A 21,215-nucleotide genomic window follows, 5' to 3' on the forward strand; every position below is an offset into this window, starting at 1 on the left:
AGACCACCTGGAAATGAGAACAACAACATGCTCTGCAGGGTCAGCCATCTCCACTCTACAGAAAAAGGAGTGAACTCCCGGATCTGAGCTGGCTCACAGCCAGGGTGCTTCTGATTTTCCAGCCCAGTTATTCCAACACCTGAACAACAGCTAAATGAAATCAGGAATCAGTTCACATGAAGCTGAAAAACCATACATTTCTGCCTGACCACAGTTATTGGCTACTCTACATGTTTTAGATACTAACACAGGTAAATTACAAATAAGTGACACCAGTCATGATGGGATATTACTAGACCTAGCACAACATTTTAGAAAAAAACTGTGCATAGCATGATATTAAAGGGGAAGTTATTCTAGGTAGTGGAAACAAGTGCAGCCTCTGTGGTCATGTGTATTCAGGCATAGTCAGAGTCAGATGGCAGATTATTCTCCCAGCTCCATCTTCAACTATGTTCCAAAGGTGAAGAGGTACAACCATCCCTTCCCAGCACATGAGAAATAACTAGAAAACAGTTACTCTCACATGGTCATGGGACTGATAAATGCACGTACGCTCAAAAAAGAGACTTAAATGTCACCTCTGTCCACCAAACTCCCATGAGCGTTCATGAACGGACAGCCTGGTAGAGTGAAGTCAGCTATTGGGGTGATGAGTTAGCACATGGACTACAGTCTTCTTGGACAGATACTGGGACATACTCCAAGGAAAAGATTGGGTGTGTAGCCAAAGAGAAAGCGGGGGTTATGAGAAATGGAAGTGATTAGCTGAAAAGCAGAATGGATAATTGGAATGGATTGGTGGCTCATACGTAATTTCCACCTTCAGGCTTTTACTTTTAAAGTCCATAAGTAAAAAGAGCCTAGTCTTGCCCAAAAGTGTGTTGCAGAATGACTTCAATCCTTGGTCAGACAATGTCTGGTTTCCACTGAGTCACTAATACTTCTTCTTCTTAGAGGAGTTGTTCTGAACATCTCTAAGCTAGCGATATTTCCCTAACAGATCAGGTGCATATGGCAGCCTAAAAGCAGAGTAATAACTGATTAAAAAAAGACCAAAAACAAAACAAACAAACAAGAACCAACAACTTGCATCAAACTTGCTAACAGGTGGCATCACAAACACAAGGTAGCCATTGCATTAGACATTCTCCATGGACTGCTGTATGTTCAGACTAAACTCACTGCAGAATTATCACAAAAATACTCACTTGCTCCCATGAAATAATTGCATGGCGATCAGCTGGCTTCTTTTCCACTAATGTCACATCAGAAACACCTGGTGAAGTCTCTAAACGGAAAAGAGGAGCATATTTACTGCTGGCATGTAACAAGCATTGTTAGGCATATAATTTTGCAAATTAACCTGAATGACAACTCGGAAAATGGCATTAATAACTGGAGACATCGTGCTTGTGACTGAGCAGTCACTTTCTCTTTCCTGTAATGTGTGTCTTGACACAAGAATGCCTAGTGCTGCACAAGATGCCACCCCTCGATGGCTGAGATGCACATAATACCTTGTGCACACACATTACCTGTGCGACCTGCTGTAGGGAACCTGCTTTGGCAGGGGGTTGGACTCGATGATCTCTGGAGGTCCCTTCCAACCCCTACAATTCTGTGATTCTGTGATTACATAAAAATATATGCACCAAGAAATAAAACAAGTGTGCATCTGCATAAGTGCATGTACACAAGGACATTCTGCATTCAGAGTCTGGTCGTTTGCAGATACTTTATTGAAAAATCAACCATGGCAACTGGGCAAATTCAAAGTAAAGAAGAATCTCTGTTTGTAAGCATGCCCTGTGGTTTCAGTTGGGTATGATACGCTCAGCTTGACATAAGATGTCATGCAGTGTTACTGTGAATTTTTAACAACCATAATCCAGAAAGACAGGCGCATCTCCATTCTGAGTTTAGGGATCAGAATCTGGTCCTGCTGAAAGGACCTGTATGGGCAAACATCAGTTCTCTGCAATCCCAGCTGGACACATGCACATCTATTATAAGCATTGAGCTCATCATTTATAAAAATCATCTGAATATTTTATGAAAAAGAATGCTACATAAATGCAAGATACTAATCTAGACGGTACTATCCTTGCAGGTGTATGACAGTAGAACAGTCTCCCTTGCACTTATTATTTTATAATGTTTTACTTCATCTACAGCCAACCAAAATAGTTCCCACTGACTTCATTCACTTTGGAACTAATCCAAAAATACTACTTACTTCTTGTTGTGGGAATTGCAAGCCCAGCACACAGGGCTGTAGAGTAGAAATGATCACTATGCAGAGCTTTCAAGACCGGCTCTGCTGTGAAAGTATTGGCTACCAGAGCAGTCAGACATACTGTAATTTCTTTCTGATAAAATATACGAAGTGCAGTAGACAGGAAAGACAGGTACCAGAAAGCTTTAGTTTGGTTTTTATCTCTAGAGCTAGGCTTTTAATTCTTACAGTGGTGTTGCCCTTGTCTGCTCTGCTAGCAGAAGAGTAACACTCAGATTAAGGAAGCCTGAACTTTGTTTTAATTTCCTTTTTCTTTTTAAATGGGATAGAGAACTTAAAAGATAAAATATAGCATCAGAAAACCAAACTCCAAGTAAAAATAAAAACAGTACGTCACCTAAGTAATCCTTCTAGCCAATGCCCCAAGATACAAAGACTCTCTGATGCTCTGCCAAGTTTTACTTCAATCATTGGGTGCCTGCTTGGGGGATCTGCCTCTTGCTCAAAAGCCTTTTGTACATATTCTCTGTCTAAAGAAGTGTGGGGAATCGATGATCTAACCGGTCTTTTCCTTCTAAGCTATGCAAGTCTTAAAACATGCTAAGAGATTATAATAACAGAGTAATTGTTATTTCTATGATCAAAGAAAACAGCAGGGATATTTAATTCATCATACACAAAGGCTCAGCTGGGATGATGGAAAATTTAATATCCTATCAGTCATAGGAAGATGTCTAAGAATAAGTGAACTGCAACTTCTAAAGAGGTCTAAACCAAATCCAAGATCAAAAGAAAAAGAAACTCCATCTTAAAATCCTGAATGTTATGTTAAAAATACCCTATGGGCGAACTGAATACCACATTTAACAGATCTGTTTAAGTATAGATGGGAGCTCCACTAAATATTAAAGAGGAAAAAAAAGATAAGACTGCTATGAGTAGCTTTTTCTTCCAGATGGAAAAAAAAAAATCAGAAGGCCAATTAGGTTAGAGAAAAGATACAGGATAAAGCTTAACTAGTTGAGAGCACGCTTCCCAGTTAACTCCTCTGAATGCAGATCACAGTAAAATGAGTCCTGTTTTCTGGAAATTCCATGTGGAAGCTTCCAAAAATGGTTTGCAGTATTTATCTGAAAGAATGACCATAATAGTGGTCATTGGACAGAGCCGCAGCAGGAAATCACGGTACTGTCAGTCTTTAAACTACTGCTAATACTTTCTGGAAGTTGGATAAACATTCAGGATCTTTGTGGAACTGTCCACGTTGTTACATTTTAGTGAATAAAGAGGTAAAGGCTGAAGCATAGCCGAGCTCTGGACAGTCCCAAACAGTTAATACCAGCTACTCAGATTTAGTGGGCAAATTCCAGAAAGGCTGATTGCCATTAGTTACAGAAGTTCAGCAAACTGAGTCGTACTGGAGAGGGAACAAGATGCTTCTCCCCCTAAAACTATAGCCTCCATAATTCTCCTGACAAACGTCAAACTTTCCAGAGACTTCCACAAAGAACAGGAGTTTGACAAACAAGCAAAAACTCCCTATGTAGAATTTATCTACAGAATTGGGTTTCTGAAATGGTACCATGAGCATCTTCATAAAGGTATTAGAAAATTGGGCCTCAAGCTCCCAATTAGTAGACATCCAAAATTTTGTCATTTGAAAGGCAAGTGTTGAGTTTCATTACACAATCATGCTTATTTTCTAAAAAAATATTTAAAAAACTGAAGAGTTTTTAAAAGTGACCACCGTTTTTGTCATACCAGGCAGAAAGGCATCCATGAGATTCATGTTACACATTAGATTTAAAATAAGGTAACTTCTAGGTCTGTAGCCTACTAAGACGTATTTCTTAATCAGGTAGCTTTCGTTCTTTGAAAGAAACAAACTCTGAAAAGATACGTAATGGTTTCCCCAAATTTTCAGTTCGGCTAATCTGAATTAGAATCATAGAATCATAGAATCACCAAGGTAGGAGAAGACCTTCAAGATCACCCAGTCCAACCGTTCACCTATTCCCAATAGCTCCTACTAAACCATGTCCCTCAACACCACATCCAGCCTTTCCTTGAACACCCCCAGGGTCGGTGACTCCACCACCTCCCTGGGCATCCATTCAGTGCCTGACCACCCTTTCTGAAAAGCAATACTTCCTCATGTCCAGCCTGAATCTCCCCTGCCGTAGCTTGAAACCATTCCCCCTGGTCCTATCACTGATGACACGAGAGAAGAGGCCGACCCCCAGCTCACTACAGCCTCCCTTCAGGAAGTTATAGAGAGCAATGAGGTCTCCCCTGAGCCTCCTCTTCTCCAGGCTGAACATTCCCAGCTCCTTCAGCCTCTCCTCATAAGCCCTGTGTTCCAGACCCCTCACCAGCTTTGTTGCCCTCCTTTGAACACGTTCCAGGGCCTCAGTGTCTTTCTTGCAGTGAGGGGCCCAAAACTGGACACAGTACTCGAGGTGCGGCCTCACCAGTGCTGAATACAGGGGAACAATCACCTCTCTGCTCCTCCTTGCAACACTGTTTCTGATGCAAGCCAGGATGCCATTGGCCTTCTTGGCCACCTGGGCACACTGTCGGCTCATGTTCAGCCCAGCATCAATCAATACCCCCAGGTCCATTTCCTCTACGCAGTCCTCCAGCCACACCGCCCCAAGCCTGTAGCGTCACCTGGGGTTGTTGTGGCCAAAGTGCAGGACCCGGCATTTGGCCTTGTTGAAACTCATCCTATTGGCTCCAGCCCAGCTCTCCAGCCTGTCCAGATTCCTCTGTAAGGCCTCGCTACCCCCAGGCAGATCCACACTTCCAGCCAATTTGGTGTCATCTGCGAATTTACTGAGGGTGCACTCAATGCCCTCATTGAGGTCATCAATAAAGATATTGAAGAGGACAGGCCCCAGCACCGACCCCTGGGGAACACCACTCACGACCGGTCGCCAGCTGGATTTGACTCCATTCACCACTCCATTCACCAATTAGTATGGTGATGTAGATCTCATGCATCACACTACTTCACTCGGCACAAAATGTGTGAAGTTTCCAGAAGAAATGGACAGACTATTAAAACAAAACAAAACAAAAAATAGAAAAAAGAAAATATTCCAGCAACAGACTAGGGTTTGCACTGCCATCTTGTACAATACACAATGTAGGAAAGGCTAGTAATTTTATGAAAAGATCTGCTAACGGATGCATTTTCCATGATGTTGATTGTCAGTTGTTCTACCTTTTAATGCTCTTGGAGTAAAGTGATGGGGAAATTATGAACTCATACTTGGAAAACAACAACAAAAAAACCCAAACAACAAAAGAAAACAGATCTTGAAAATCATAGAATGGCTTAAGTTGGAAAAGACCTTAAAGACTAACCAGTTCCAAACTTTCTGCAGTGGGCACAGTTGCCCTCCACCAGCTCAGGCTGCCCAGGCCTCCATCCATCCCCACCTTGAGCACCTCCAGGGATGGAGCACCCACATCTTCCCTGGGCAGGCTGTGTGAGGATCTCACCACTCTCTGAGTAATGATTTCTCCCTGATATCTAACGTAAATCTCATTTCTTTTAGCTTAAAGCCATTCATTATCCTATCACTAAGACATTGGGCAAAAAGTTGTTCCCCCTCCTGTTTATATGACCCCTTCAAGCACTGAAAGACTGTGATGAGGTCTCCTTGGAGACTTCTCCAGACTTAACAAGCCAAGCTCCCTCCCTCCCCCCCTTTGCAGAAGAGGTGCTTCAGTTCTCTGATCATCTTCACTGCCTCCTCTGGACCCATTCCAACAGCTCCACATTCTTCTTGTGCTTGGGGCCCCGGGCCTGGACACAGTATTCCAGATGAAGCCTCATGAGAGGAGAGTAGAGGGGGACAGTTACTTCTCCTTCCCTGTTTCCAGCCCTCTTTTTATGCACTCCAAGCACTGTTGGTAAGAAGCCCAATCAGAAGTTTTTAGAAAAAAAAACAACACTGCACAGAATCTGGGCTCTAAACAGTATCCTCACTGATGCCTGTGACAGGAATTTTGCCCTGATCTTTTAATCTCATTTGTCTAAGAGGCAACCCAAGAACTTTTGTGATTAGTGATAAACTTCAGGTACCTGATCACAGAAAGGCATAGGTTGGAAGGGACCTTAAGTTCACGCAGTTCCAACCCCAAGCTATGGGCTGTTGCTCCCAACCAGATCAGGCAGCCCAGGACCCCATCATCCCAGCCATGACTGCTTCCAGGAACTGTGGAAGGGCCTTAGCACCCTTTGAGTAAATTATTTCTTCCTGACATCTAACCTACATCTCTCCTCCCTTAGTTTAAATCCATTCCCTCTTGCCCTATTGAACAGATTGTTCAAGAATTCGAACCCCTTCCTGTTTGTAAGATCCCCTCAAGTACTGGAAGGCAGCAGTGAGGCCTTTCTCTCTGTCCTGCAGTGAAGAAGATGGATTAAATAACGACACCAGCAACTGTGGGCTTTAAAATCCCTAAGAAAACACTCCGCAAATTGCTGCTTGTAACGCTCCCGTATGCAAGGCTTGGGACAGATGCCTGTTTTTCCAACCACAGCTCCACGCCAGACAGAAGGCCGGAGGAGCCCGAATTCACCACGCTGATCGCTGGAGCCTCCACCAGCCACGAGCCCAGAGCCCACCTGAGGGCTGACGAGAAGCTGAAGTGTGCTCTTCCTTGCAGCCCGACTTTCCCACTGCCCACCACCCACCACTGAAGATCCTCTTCCCGGCGCCCACCCGGCCACGCCCCGCACCCACCGAGCGCTCACCCAAAATACGTGTTACCCCCAGGGTGAGCTTGTCCAGGTGGGGCCTGATGCCAGCGGAGGGCTTCTCCTCCATCTCGGCAGGGCGCTGCCCGGCGCCCCTCACACCGGCGAAACTGATGCGCGTGTGGGTGTGTGAGCGGGGAAACGCGCGCGTTTGTCCTTCTCCCAGCCCGTAGCAACGCTAGGCCGCGGGGTGCGCTGGGAGCTGTAGTCCTTCCCCCGCGGTCAGCCCGAAGCGGCAGCGGTAATTAAAGCCCGCTGGACTACCACTCCCACAATGCCCCGCTCTTCCGCCCGGCTGCAGGGAGAAGGCGGCGCGGGCAGCCAATAGGCGGCAAGCACTGGGGGGGCGGCGGGGGGCACTCTGGGAGTGGCGGTTGTTTCAAGATGGCGGAGGTGGCCCCCGAGCCGGGCGGGGATGTGTATTGGAGCCGGGACAGTATCCTTTCATGGCCTGGAGGCGGGCGCTGGCGCCAGGGGGCTGTGTGAAGAGGAGGGAGAGGGGCGGGAGGGAGGGCAAGAGGCAGCCGTGGGAGGGGGAAGGAGGGAGGCAGCGGAGTGGGGAAACTGAGGCAGGGGTTGCAGCCTCGGATGGGGGAGGGGGTCCGAGGGACTGCGATCCTCTCAAAGGAGGTACGGGGGGTCGCAGTTTGTGGGGAGGGATCCGGAGCCCGTCCTGCGGGCTGGGACCGCTGGGTCCGTCTGCACCTTAGGGGGTAGCAAGGAGGGAATGAGGGGACACGGAGGTGTGGAAGGGAATTCGGCAAGGAGACGCTGAGCTGAAGGTTCAGGCGGCACGAAAAAGGTGTGGAAAGTACGTCTTTTGTGACTGAAGTGGGAGCTAGGCTATTAGGGTGAGCCTGTGGGCACCCGGGAGCTCCGTGTGTGAGAGGTGAGCGCCAGGCCGAGGTCGGTCTGCAGGAGGTGTGCAACTACAGTGCTGGGCGTGCAGGTGGAGCACACAGCCGTTGTGCTGTTGGGGTGCAGCACGAGAAAGGCTGGCTACCGAGGTAGGTTTACGTGGCTCAGACATGCTAAAGAGCTGGCATTGGTGTTTCGACTCAAAGCTGAGTGAGAGGCTTGGCTGACTTAGAAGATCTGTAGGTTGAAGGTGTGGAGAACTAATGCGACATGACAGGAGGTCTGGCCTGCATTCAGAGCCAGGCTGGATGTGGCTCTGGGCAGCCTGGTCTGGTGGTTGGTGATCCTTCACATAGCAGGGGGATTGAAACTAGATGATCATTGTGGTCCTTTTCAACCCATGCCATTCCATTGTTCTGTGATACAATTCTATGAAATTTATGTGCTGATATTTAGCTGTAGGTCAGAGGGACTTGAGGCATTGCAGTTGCTGGCGCTGAGGTTGAGATTTCAGCCTCAGCCAAAAGTGATTCAAAAGAAAGGTATGCGTAAGTGCTCTTGTATTTATGTTTGATTGCCCACACACTCCAAAACAATGCACGAGTGGAATGGGCCAGCCATCCAAAGGGCTGTGTAGGGGGCACTTTGTTATAAATCTTGGAAGATTTCTAATTTGTGCTTAAAAACATTTATATAGGGCAACTTTCTCTTTCATATCAGATCTGTTGCTGCAATGTCACTACCCAGTTTAGCTGTGAAAAAGTTGACACAGTTAGAATTGCTGTATTTGTGTATTTTTAAAAATTGATTATAGGGTGACAGATTATCTCCTATGACCGTATACGGTCTTCAGAGCACACAATAGCATTGCTCTCATGCATCAAGATATTCCAAGGAATCTTCTGTTATATGTGTTTTTGCAAGTGAATAGTGTTGCTTCCAGTTTTAGAAAAGGTTAAGTACACTGAAATAGGTCAATCCCAAGAATAAATAGTATAGTAGATGCTTTTAAAGAAGAGGGGTTTGGGTCTTGGGAGATTTGGTAATATTGACTTACTAACCAAGGAAAATTGAACTTTTCTCTGTAATTGCCAAATAGATGCTGCATAGCAAGGCAGACTCCAATATACTGCACTGCTGTGCGTCTCTAGTTTGCTGTAGGGCAACTACTGTTGCCTTGAACATTAGCTATAATGCCAGCAGGGTTATAACATTCACAGTCAACCCATTTGGAATCTTGAGAGCATATGGCAGTGAATTAATTTCAAATGGCTGATGCTCATAATGTCCCCAGTCTTTCACTCTGAGACAGGGATCGTGGGCCTGTTTATGGCAGTTTTCAGTCCCACTAATTAAGGAAAACTGGTCTGACTTCAGCTTAATCTAGTATACTAGGTAGCAAACCTTTGTGGGAGAATGGTTCTGATAGCTTGGGGGAGAAACAGCATCAGCTTCTAATTTTTTTCATCCATCTATTAGGTATTTATCTACAACAGTGCCAATATGGGTGGCAAACTTAAAAAGCCCAGTTTCTGTAGGCTAATCTGTTTTTTTTCTGTAGACATGTGTTGTTGACACAGATTAACCATATGTCAGCTGAGAAATAAATTGCCAGTGCTGAAGTTTGTTGTTTCTAGTAGCAGTGTGAGTTGAAGATCTCGTTGGTATCCTGCAGACTGCTGTCATAGCTTTGCTGAGGCAGCTGTTTGGACGTGGCTGTTACCCAGTCTTGATCTGCATTAGTGATTTTTGGAAAGAGGAAACGTGGTGCTTTACTTTTAGAGTTGATTCAGCTTTTTCACCTGGCTCATGGCATGACCCCACTTTGTGCTCTGACAGAGAGAGCAGGCTGCAGCTTATGGGTGAGAACTTGCTTTCAGTGCTTGTAGAGAAACTGTTGGCACCAGTATGAGATGAAGTTGGTCTCAAACTGGCCTAAGATGATGAGAGATAATTATTCATAAGTGATAATGTGGATCAAAAAGATTACAGTGAAGTATGTGACCAAGCCTTTCCAGTGTGCCAACTATCCATTGTGTAATGGACAGTGAGGACTAATTGAATCTGAAATTCCTATCCGGAAATGAAAGCTTCTGTTTTCTAATGGAGTTTTCTATGTCACATGATGGCTTAATAAGTTTTTAAGTGATAGTTGGTATAGGTTAGCTGAAGTATTTTCACAATTTGATTTGATTGTGCAAAGACAACTGTACAAAACCTAAACTTACCAGTAAACAATACAGAAACTAAGAAATTGAGTTAACTGACCAAACTTTTACAGCTGAGGAAAGAAAAACAGTAGAAAACAAAATGTTAGTGGAGGAGAACTGTGTAGCCTCAGCTTTTGTTTTTCACTTCATTGTAATGTTTGTAATTTATGTAGGAATAAAAACCTGGACTTTCAGGTAAATGCAGCTGTTGTTTTAAGGAAAGTTCTGTAGTTTATGCCCTTCCCTGAATTGTGTTGAGCTGTATTTGTAGTGGTTTCTAGGAGGCAAGGTTGCAGGTTCAGAGATTGCTAACATAGTCCAAATATATGGTGACAGATCCTGTGTGAGTTTTTGAGTGTTTTTTTGCAGTCAAGTAATTTAATAGTTAACTCTCTAAATTTAGATGGCTTACTTTTAGAAATGGTTTCAGAGCAACTCTTCATCTTGTTAAAGAGAACAGGTCCTCAGGCTTTCAGCTGGTATTTGCCATGTGATGGTCAGATGAGAATCACCAACTTCCCTGGAAAGTTTTTGTAGTTTATCCTCATTTACATTTCTCAGAACATGCTGTACAAAATACAGAATTGCATTGCTGCACAAACATGGATTATTCTGGAAGTTTGTCTTCCCTACATATCAAGGGATTAGTTATATGATGAAAACCTGCTCTGATTTAAATGTATTATCACTTCATTGTCTTAGTAATGGCTCCCATAACTGGGACTGCTCCCTGGGATGTTTCTTGAAGGTGACCTGAGAGGTAAACTTTACTATCTAAAGTAAAGACACAGTGAAGGAGAAGTAGCGTTTTTTCTTTTAGCAATCAGTGTATGTTCTTTTTTATTTTTTCCTTCCTAATTGAGTTTTTCTTCCTTCTGATGCTCTCAAAGTTTCCCAGATTTGCTTTCTTACAAACCATCTTTTAAAATTAAAGGCAAAATACTTGTTATAGTTGGTTATCTTTTGTATTTATTACCTTTAACAAAGCTACATGCAGTATCTGATGAAGAACAGCCAATGGTATATGTTTCAGGTATGACCTTATAGTAGATGTAAATGAAGTTTTTTTTTTCCTGTGAATGCTAAACTTTGCAGTGTTTTTCTAAGTATGTGGTTTGTGTACGTAAGTGTGTAAGGCACAGAGTCATCACAAGTAATTTAACTTGTAATGAGACATACAGGATTATAGCAGAGATGCTCTTCTGCTTAGATAAGCACATGGTATAAAATAAACAGCTTCAGGGCAGTTTTTTCTATTGCAAGTATATCATAGAGTTTTCATTCTATAAGGTAGGCTGAATTTTAAATGTAATCTCCAAGGGATGTTGAAGATTCTCAGATCTTTTAAATTTTGAAGAGAATTGTAGAATCACAGAGTGATTTGCATTGGAAGGGAACTTTAGCTCCAAACTCCTGCAGTGGCACCTCCTGCTAGACCAGGCTGCTCAAAGCCCCATCCAGCCTGGCCTTGAATGCTTCCAGGAATAGGGCATCCATAACCTTTCTGGGCAACCTGTTCCAGAGGCTCACCACCCTCACAGTAAAGAGCTTCTTCCTGGTATGTAGCCTTAATCAACCCTCTTCCACTTAAAAACTGTATCCCTCAACCTATTGCTACATGTCCTTATAAAGCTTCCCAGGCTTTCATGTGGGCCCCTTTAGTTCTTGGAAGGCTACAACATCTCCTTGAAGCCTTCTCCAGGCTGAAGAGCCGCAGCTCTGTGTCTTTCTTGTGTTGGGGGCTGCAGATCTGGATGCAGTACTCCAGGTGGGGTCTCATGAGAGCAGAGCAGAGGGGCAGAATCATCTCCCTTGACCTGCTGGTCTGCTTCTCTTGATGCAACCCAGCATATGGTTGGCCCTCTGAGCTGCAACTGCACGTTGCCAGCTTATGTTGAGTCTTTCATCAGTCGACACCCCCAAATCCTTCTCCTCAGAGCTGCTCTCAAGCCACTCCATGCCCAACATGTATGTGTGCTTAAGACTGCTCCAACCCAGATGCAGGATGTTGCACTTGGCCCTGCTGAACTTCATGAGCTTGGCATGGGCCCACATCTCCAGCCTGCCCAGGTCCCTTTGGATGGCACTCTTTCCCTGTGGTGTGTCAACTGCACCTCTAAGATTGGTGTTGTCTGCAAACCTGCTGAGGGGGCACTCAATCCCACTGTTCATGTCACTTACAAAGATGTTAAATAGTCCTAGCACTAGTCCCTGAGGAGTGCCACTTGTCATCAGTCTCCACGTGGACATTATGCCATTGACTGTAACTCTTTGAGTGCGACCATCAAGCCAATTTCTTATCTAGCCAGTGGTCCATCCATCAAATCCATTTTTCTCCAATTTGATGACCAGAAAGTCATGCAGAACAGTGCCAAATGCTTTGCACCAGTTCACATAGATGACGTCAGTTGGCAGTGCAGAGTCTGGTTGTATACCGGTAGCGGTGTTCCTCAGGGATCGGTGCTTGGTCCGGTCTCGTTCAACATCTTCATCAGTGACCTTGATGAGGGGATAGTGGCCACCCTCAGCAAGTTTGCTGATGATACCAAGTTGGGAGGATTGGCTGACACGCCTGAAGGCTGTGCTGCCATTCAGCAAGACCTGGACAGGCTGGAGAGCTGGGTAGTAAGAAACCAGATGAAGTTCAACAAAAGCAAGTGTAGAGTCTTGTGTCTGGGAAGGAATAATTGCATGCACCAGTACAGGTTGGAGGATGATGTGCTGGAGAGGGACCTGGGTGTCCTGGTGGATGACAGGTTGGCCATGAGCCAGCAGTGTGCCCTTGTGACCAAAAAGGCCACTGGCATCCTGGGGTTTATTAAAAAGAGCGTGGCCAGCAGGTCGAGGGAGGTGATCCTCCCCCTCTACTCTGCCCTGGTGAGGCCTCATCTGGAGCACTGCGTCCAGTTCTGGGCTCCCCAGTACAAAAAAGACAGGGATCTCTTGGAAAGAGTCCAGCGGAGGGCCACAAAGATGGTGAAGGGCCTGGAGCATCTCTGCTATGAAGAAAGGCTGAGTGAACTGGGTCTGTTCAGCCTTGAGAAAAGAAGACTGAGAGGGGACCTGATCCAGGTCTATAAATATCTGAGGTGTGGGGGGCAGAATGGCGAGGCCAGACTCTTTTCAGCAGTGTGTGGAGACAGAATGAGGGGAAACAGCCAGAAATGCAGCACAGGAAGTTCCACACAAATGTGCGCAAGAACTTCTTTACAGTGAGAGTGATTGACGGAACACTGGAACAGGCTGCCCAGGGAGGTGGTGGAGTCTCCTTCTCTGGAGATGTTCAAGACCTGCTTGGATGCCGACCTGTGCAACCTGCTGTAGGGAACCTGCTTTGGCAAGGGGTTGGAATCTCTGGAGGTCCCTTCCAACCCCTACGATTCTGTGATTCTGTATCTGTTGCAGTTTCCATGGAGTTAAATAGGATGCATTACTTTTGAAGCAGCCTCTGTATTTTTTAAATAGCATAGCTCAAGCCAGGTGATGTTATACAATGTGTCCTATGAAAAAAAGCACCAATCCAGAATGCTGGAAATGATGACTTTGTGTAATACTCCTCCTCTCTGGTGTTTGTGAGAAGAATGTCAGAAACATTGTTTTCCTCATGTCCAAGCAAGGAGATGTTAAAGCTTGTTAATTTTGTTCTTTAACTTGAACTGTTGTCTCACTTCTCAAGTTCATTGCCCAAAGAAAAGTGAGCAGTTTGCTAGTGTAAATTCAGTATTTTTTGTTCAAAATTTTTTGCACTTCTGAACAATCAAAACTCGATCTTTCAGGCTGCTGGTTTTCATATGGTTGCAGAAGGTTTCAGTGTTGGTGTTGCCACTTTATAATTGCACTGTGAGGATATTCATTGCTATATTGTTGTAACCATCAGTAGGAGCGGACTAGTTCCATGTGTGGCAGGATCTCTATGGTGTGCACTGCAGTGTTACTTCACTCGTGTGTGATCCTGAGAGGGAGAGTTAGTCTGAGCAATTAGTAGGCAGGCTGAATAACAGAAAAAATGTATATTTTATCACAGAAATTTTAACAGTCCTACTTCCCTTTGGTTCCTGTTTGTCTTTGAATGTCAAAGCATCAGTTAGTTTTATGCTTTTGCATCTTAAATGTAAATTTTTGTGTTGAATCTCAGAAGAAAAAGAGCGTGTTTTAGAATTTATTTCCATATCCGTGTGACTGGGTGCTGTTCAGTACCATGCACTTCCTTTTTTTCTGCTAATATACTCATCATTGCAAAATTTTGTATGGAGTAAGACTCTTAGAGAAACTGCAAAGAGATACTGAAATTTTCATTCTTCGCTGCTAAAGAAGGGTCCCTTTTGACTTCATGATCTGTGTGTTTTGTTTGTCTTTCATTAACAGGGTTGTCTACAAAAGGGAATTTAAGAACAAGATATTTACCAAAATGTCATAAAGGTGAAACTGAGCTGAAGGTGCCTATAGCTGTTTCTTCTGTTTCCATGGATCCTGCTAGAAGCACAGGAGATCTGACAGTACATCAGGTCAGTAGAGGCAAATTTTTCGTGCTGTGCTGAGTGCGTGTAGTGGAAAGATGTCAGAAAATCTTTAGACTGAAAACTTCTGAATGGTTTTAGAGAGCTATTGTTCTTGCAGACTTGAATTTTTTGCCCACTTGCGCTGTGACCTGCTGGCAAAATTACTTTTCCACTTGGGTGGCTTGCTATCTAAAAGAGAACAAAAGCTGAGTGTGCTCATTTGTGCAAGTGGTATGCAACCAGTGCTATGTAAAATGAATGTAAAATAGATGTGTAGAGGAAGGGAGCAGATTTGAGTAGCACCTAATCTATATGTTACTTGCCAAACACACTGGTAGTATTTCAGTCTGAATAGATAGACTAGTTCTATTGGACGTGTTTTAACTTTTAGAAGCAACACCTATAATATTTTTTTCAGAGCAGTTGTGGCTGCTCATGTAACAAGGTAAAATAGCTTTCCATTTCTGACAATAGAAGTTAAAACGTGTCAGAGTAATAGGAGTAATGTAGTAAGTTGATAATATCTTTGATTGCTGCAGTGAATTGTCTTGTCGACTCCTGTTGCAGAAGACACTTCTCCCATAGTTCAAAGTTCACAAGTTTCAGAGCAGTGGAGTTTTCCTCAGAAGTTTATTTTGTATACTAAGGCATCTGCTTTTAATAGCAGTTATCCTCTGGGCATTTTATGCCCTGATCTGGAAGTCTGGAATGCTACTCAAATATACCCCCAGTGATTCAGGTGGAGACAGTCAGAGAGCTCCTCCTCCGTCTGGTCTGTCACAAGTCCATGGGACCAGATGGCCTACACCCCTGGGTGCTGAGGGAGCTGGCGGGGTGATTGCCGAGCTGCTCTTAGCCATCTGTCAGCACTCCTGGTTAACTGGAGAGGTCCCAGAGGGTTGGAGGCTTGCTGATGTGACTCTGATCTTCAACAAGGGCCGTAAGGAGGATCTGGGGAACTACAGGCCTGTCAGCCTGACCTGGGTACCAGGGAAATTAATGGAGCAAATCATCTTGGGTGAGATCACAGGGCGTATGCGTGGTGTCCAGGAGATCAGGACCAGCTAGCATGGTTTCATAAAAGGCAGTGCTTGACCAACCTCATCTCCTTCTACAACTGGATGACCAGACGAGGTAGATGAGGTAAAGACTGTTGATGTAGTCTACCTAGACTTCAGCAAAGCCTTTGACACAATCTCTTACAGGATTCTTCTGGGGAATCTGGCTGTCCATGGCCTGGACAGATATACCCTTCTTTGGGTAAGGAACTGGCTAGAGGGCCGTGCCAAACGGGTAGTGGTTAATGGTGTGAAGTCCAGCTGGCGACCCGTTTCAAGTGGTGTCCCCCAGGGCTCGGTACTGGGGCCTATCTTGTTTAATATCTTTATTGATGACCTAGATGAGGGGATTGAGTGCACCCTCAGTAAGTTTGCAGATGACACCAAGTTGGGAGGTAGTGTCCAGAGAGATCTGGGATGAGGTTCAACAAGGCCACGTGCTGGGTGCTGCACTTTGGCCCCAATAACACCATGCAGTGCTGTAGGCTTGGGGACAAGTGGCTGGATGACTGTGAAGAGCAAAGGGACCTGGAGGTGTTGGTTGATGCTCAGCTGAACATGTAACAGTGTGTGTAAGTGGCCAAGAGGGCCAATGGCATCCTGGCTTGCATCAGAAACAGTGTTGCAAGGAGGAGCAGAGAGGTGATTGTTCCCCTGTATTCAGCACTGGTGAGGCTGCACCTCGAGTACTGTGTCCAGTTTTGGGCCCCTCACTGCAAGAAAGACACTGAGGCCTTGGAACGTGTCCAGAGAAGGGCAGCGAAACTGGTGAGGGGTCTGGAGCACAAATCTTATGAGGAGCAGCTGAAGGAGCTGGGATTGTTCAGTCTGGAGAAGAGGAGGCTCAGGTGAGACCTCAGTGCACTCTACAACTTCCTGAAGGAAGGTTGTGGTGAAGATGGGTTTGCCCTCTTCTTCCACGCAATGAGTAGGACCTGGGGAAATGGCTGCAAGTTGTATCAGAGGAGGTTTAGGTTGGATATAAGGAAGAACTTTCTCTCTCAGAGAGTGGTCAGGCACTGGAATGGTGGTGGTGGAGTTGCTGTCCCTGGCAGTGTTCAGTAGGCATCTGGATGAGGAGCTGCGAGATATGGTTTAATGCTTGTGGTAGCAATGGTGATGGCAGGGCAGTTGGACTAGATGATCTTGCAGGTTGCTGTCAGCCTTGTGATTCTATGATTCTCGTGATATTTGTAAAATTATTGAGCAATGCCCTTTTTCTAACAAGATTTGGACAGCATATTGACTATGAAAGCCATTTGAAAGCCATTTCAATGCTGTTAAGTTTCTTGCTAGGTAGTCACGTGGACTGAGTTTCTAAATTACTAATGTGAGGTATCTTTGCACTTCCAGGCAGTATCTAAAATTGTTGACTGCTTCAGGTTCACTGCTTTATTAACATGCATTAAACAATTATTTTGTGTCTGGGTGAAGATGCCTGTCATCTGTGTGCTGACTAAATGCTGTATGCCTCACATGTATGTTCAGTGTGAAGATAGATCGTGCTGTTCTCGATAGTTTGACAGTGTCATTGCTCTTTCAATCCTTAAGTAGCTCTACTTTCCATCTTATGACATGGTAGTATTCGTTTTTTAGGACTGCTCCTGGTCTCTTCTCAGTTTATATTTCTTTTTATCAGCACTTGCTTTTAGAAGGCTGGTATGTCCTTCCACTTTGCAAATGATGTTGTTGTTAAGTGACATGTGGAGAAATTTCACAAATAGCTGCCATTATGCAGAATCTTTGTGTAAATACATTTCGTTGTAAGCATCTGCAAGCGACGTGCCTCATAGATGTCTTCGTACCTCACTTTAAAATCTACTTTCTTGTATTTTGTGTTGCTAGTATTACTTGCTGTTTAGAGAAATTTTATTCAGTTTTCCTGGTGAAAATTATTTAGAAATTATTATTATTCTTTTATATATAGTGTGTAATACACCAAATCTGCATTTGAGATTCAGATGTACTTTTACAACTGTGACAATACAATAGCTTCAAATCTTTTACTCTTTTTTAACCTGTTTTTTTCTCATGTCATTTAAATTCCTCATGGAAACCTTGTACTTTGAAGATAAACTCTGAATTGCTTGAAACGAACAGAACAAATACATTTTACTTGTTAGAGAGAGGAAGGTTTCTCCAAGTTTGTTCACAAGGAGTTTTCATGACTAAAATAAATAATTTTCTTCCAGGTGCGTGTAGGGTTATATGCATGTCTAGAGAGATTTAATCACTTAATTTTTGTATTGGTAGGTAGCTCACTATTACAATTTACCAGGATTGTCTACTGAAGAGAATGGTTTGGATTTCAGTCTAATTTGAATCTTAGCAGAAATAATTACTTACCTTTTCTTCCTTGTGGACTTGAGTAAGCATAATAGGTTGAGAGTTTTGGAGAAGACTTCAGGAACTCTTGTTAGCTCTGGAGTTTTTTTTGCAGTTTGAATAAATCAATGGTTAACTGTTCTTGATCATAATTTTCCATCTTCCTACTTCCCGTTTGATGGAATTTGTCTGCTTCGTCAGCAAGTTGTCCCATTTCAATGTGTGGTTTATAAAGTGAGAGCATCTTCTCCTTATGTAGTGTACTTCCTCTAGAAAATACGGAGTTATGAAATTATGTAGGTGTGTAGAAAGGGCAAACATCTTGAAAAGGGAGTCTATAAGGTCTTGGAATCTATCTTATTTGTTGTCTTGTTTTTATGATTGTGGCAGAGCTGTTGCTGCTCTTAATTCCACAGTTTCATTTCGAGAAGTGAAGCCAGCAGGGCTGGAAAGTGATTGTCCCTCTCTACTCTGCTACTTTAAGGCCCTATTTGGAGTACTGCATCCAGGTCTGGGTCCCCTGCCCAGGAGTGATGAGGAGTCCAGAGGAGGGCCAGGAAGGTGCTTGGAGGGAGCACCTCTCCTGTGAAGGCAGGCTGAGGGAGCTTGTTCAGCCTGGAGAAGAGGAGACTCCAGTAAAGCCTCACTGCAGCCTTCCAGTACTTGAGGAGAGCTTAGAAGCTGCTACATGATCTGGTAGCAATAGGACAAAGAGGAATGGCCTTAAGCAAAAGAGGAGAAATTTAGGTTAGTTGTTTAGGAATTCTTTACTCAGAGGGTGGTGAGCCACCATTACAAGTTACCCAGAGAATGTGGGATGCCCCATCTCGGGACCTGGGCAGCCTGATCTGGTTGATAGTTGGCTGCTGTGCCCATGGCAGGGGTTTGGAACTTGATGGGCTTTAAGGCCGCTTCCAACATAAGCCATTCTATGACAAATATTACAATACAAGCCTGCCTTAAGAATTTTTTGTCTGCCATCTATCTATACCTATGGATGATACCAACAAGCATGGACTAATTTTCCAATTTTTCCTTTTCCTTCTGTTTGTTTGTCTGAAAATATGTATGTGGACATTCTGTTGAAATCTCATCTATTAAAGCAATCCAGTTTATGACACTTTTTGAATGAAGAACTTTTTTTTTTTAAAAAAAAAATTCCAGCAGCAATCAACTAAAAATAAAATAAAAATTTTCAGACATTTGCAACATAGGAAATGAACATCCTTTAACTATACGTTTAGTTAAACTTAAATTCAGTTGTGTTGAAGGCTTTCTTTGTGTATAGTAAATGGTATATGCTTGGGAAGGAAATTGGAATCCCCTTGAAAAGCACCAAAATGTAATTTGTCTTGTGAAACTGTTTTTTCAAGGAAACTATCTTGAAGTTAAAATGAGAGCGTACTCACAGGGTCAGGTGAATATAACAAGACTGTAAAATCATCACCTCTTTGGAAAGCTGTATGGTCCTTTGTTTTAAACCACTGTTCAAGAAGCAATTAGCTAAGAGTGGAAAGGGGCACTTCCTCTCTGATGTGTGTAGGTCAGCTGCTATTACTGCTAATGAGGGGAGATAAGTCTAGTGTTTGCTTTTCTATGTTCAGAGGTTCTTCTGTGCTGTATTGTGCTAACTTGGCCAAGCTGCAAAGCATTTGGTAGCCTTCTGTATCTCATATTGAGCACTGCATGTGCTCAGGGAGGTTTGTAAAAGGCTGGACTGAAAATAAACGAGTAAGACCAAGCGGAAATATTTAAACTTGCCAAAATCTTGGGCACAACAGCACAGCTATTATTACTGCTGTCATCTTGGGCTTCTTATTTTGTGCTTATTGCTAGCAGTGGAGAACTGACTGAAGTTTCTGGAGAATAAAAGCTATTTTGACTAAAGATTTTTTCCCACTGGGAAACACCCGAAGTAGGTAGTAATAGCAGTAGCTAGACACTGCAAAGGATTATTGCACAGATGTAGAGCAATATGCCCTCTGGTGGACATTGATAACAAATGCTGCAGTTTTTAACAGTAATAAATGAATGCATTAAAAGAACTGAAGTACTGGAATACGCTAAAGATTTCTTCTGAGAAGGAATGGTAAGTTGAGAAGGTAGCATATAAATAATTAGGAACAAATGATGGTGACTTACAAAGGGCTGTGTACTTTTTGATGCATTAAAAGATTGTATGAAATATGTACTTACATTAACAATATAATGCACACATTTTTTACTGTTTTGTTTGCTTTGCTGACAGTTGCTAAATAGGAATGTTTTTCTCTCACTCTGTATTTCAGGATTCCAATAAAATAAAGTTTGAATCTGAGTTTGAATATTGCTGCACTAGATTTCTAAGTCATGAGAATCTATTGCATTTTATCTAATCTAGATCAGTGAATAGTGTCAGTCTTGAAACTTTACTCAACATGTTTAGTGTTGATGAAAGTATCCTGAATTTTACAAGTTTCAAGTCTCTCAGAATTCTCCACAATTTTGGTAATTTGCTCCACTGAACTGTACTTACAGATGAAAGTATGCACACTATTTCCAGTTGGAATTTGTCTATCTTCAGCTTCTAATTATTAGGTCCAGAAATGCTTTTAATGTCTTATGAAATACTTGTTCTCTTTTAAGAGTACTTTCTAAAATGTGGCTTTCAATTTTCAGGTCACTAATGAAGGAGGAATGAAGAGTGCTTCTTTAAAGGATTTATGTCCTGAGGACAAGAGACGCATTGCAAACTTAATTAAAGAACTTGCCAGGTGAGAATAAGCATCACCTGAAAATGCATTATGGTTAAGGAGAGTCATTCTTCTAATTAACATCAAGTAATGTAGAACTGCATTATGGAACTGAATATTTGCATAAAGTAATTTTTATTCCTAGAAGAGGTATGAATAGTGAAGCAGCCTGATCAGTTTTTCCCTGTTTCAGCCCAAAATATCCTAAACATAATGAAAGCAGAAGCCAAAGTTTTGTGACCTGCAGTAGTTCATCCATATAAATAGTCACAGGACTAGAATTTTGTTTGCTGTGTTTAACCTGTACTTTAAAAATGTTATTTAGGTTTATGCTTATAAATATTGTCTTCTGGAAGTAAGAACGTCACTGATATGAAATTCTGTAATGCTTATTTGTCAGGAATAAACATGTGTAAGGAACTGAACCTTACAGATGGATTGCTGATCTTGTGACTAAAAAATGCTAATCTGTATGTACTCATGTTTGCAAGTGTAGAGCAATAGAATCCACTGTGGTTTTAGC

General features: G+C 43.3%; 2 protein-coding genes across 6 annotated transcripts in view; one reads left to right on the forward strand and one right to left on the reverse strand.

Moving 5' to 3' along the window:
• Positions 1-7,185, reverse strand: part of TPGS2 (tubulin polyglutamylase complex subunit 2) — a 47,523-nt gene extending 40,338 nt beyond the window's left edge. For 3 of the 4 annotated variants that reach the window (XM_052670682.1, XM_052670681.1, XM_052670680.1), the window contains exons 1-2: positions 7,008-7,184; positions 1,212-1,291 (exon numbers count right to left, since the gene is read on the reverse strand). In XM_052670682.1, coding sequence (XP_052526642.1) covers positions 1,212-1,291; positions 7,008-7,080 — 153 coding nt within the window. In that variant the 5' untranslated portion in view covers positions 7,081-7,184. Of the gene's footprint in view, positions 1-1,211; positions 1,292-7,007 lie in introns of all 4 variants that reach the window. The other variant, XM_052670683.1, reaches the window with a different exon arrangement.
• A 145-nt stretch (positions 7,186-7,330) lies between these two features.
• Positions 7,331-21,215, forward strand: part of KIAA1328 (KIAA1328 ortholog) — a 180,868-nt gene continuing 166,983 nt past the window's right edge. The window contains exons 1-4 of one of the 2 annotated variants that reach the window (XM_052670657.1): positions 7,331-7,446; positions 11,076-11,111; positions 14,444-14,583; positions 20,619-20,713. In XM_052670657.1, coding sequence (XP_052526617.1) covers positions 7,395-7,446; positions 11,076-11,111; positions 14,444-14,583; positions 20,619-20,713 — 323 coding nt within the window. In that variant the 5' untranslated portion in view covers positions 7,331-7,394. Of the gene's footprint in view, positions 7,447-11,075; positions 11,185-14,443; positions 14,584-20,618; positions 20,714-21,215 lie in introns of those variants that run through there. The other variant, XM_052670658.1, reaches the window with a different exon arrangement.

This window comes from Tympanuchus pallidicinctus, unplaced genomic scaffold, assembly GCF_026119805.1.
Source record: "Tympanuchus pallidicinctus isolate F22 unplaced genomic scaffold, pur_lepc_1.0 scaffold9, whole genome shotgun sequence".
Taxonomy (NCBI): domain Eukaryota; kingdom Metazoa; phylum Chordata; class Aves; order Galliformes; family Phasianidae; genus Tympanuchus; species Tympanuchus pallidicinctus.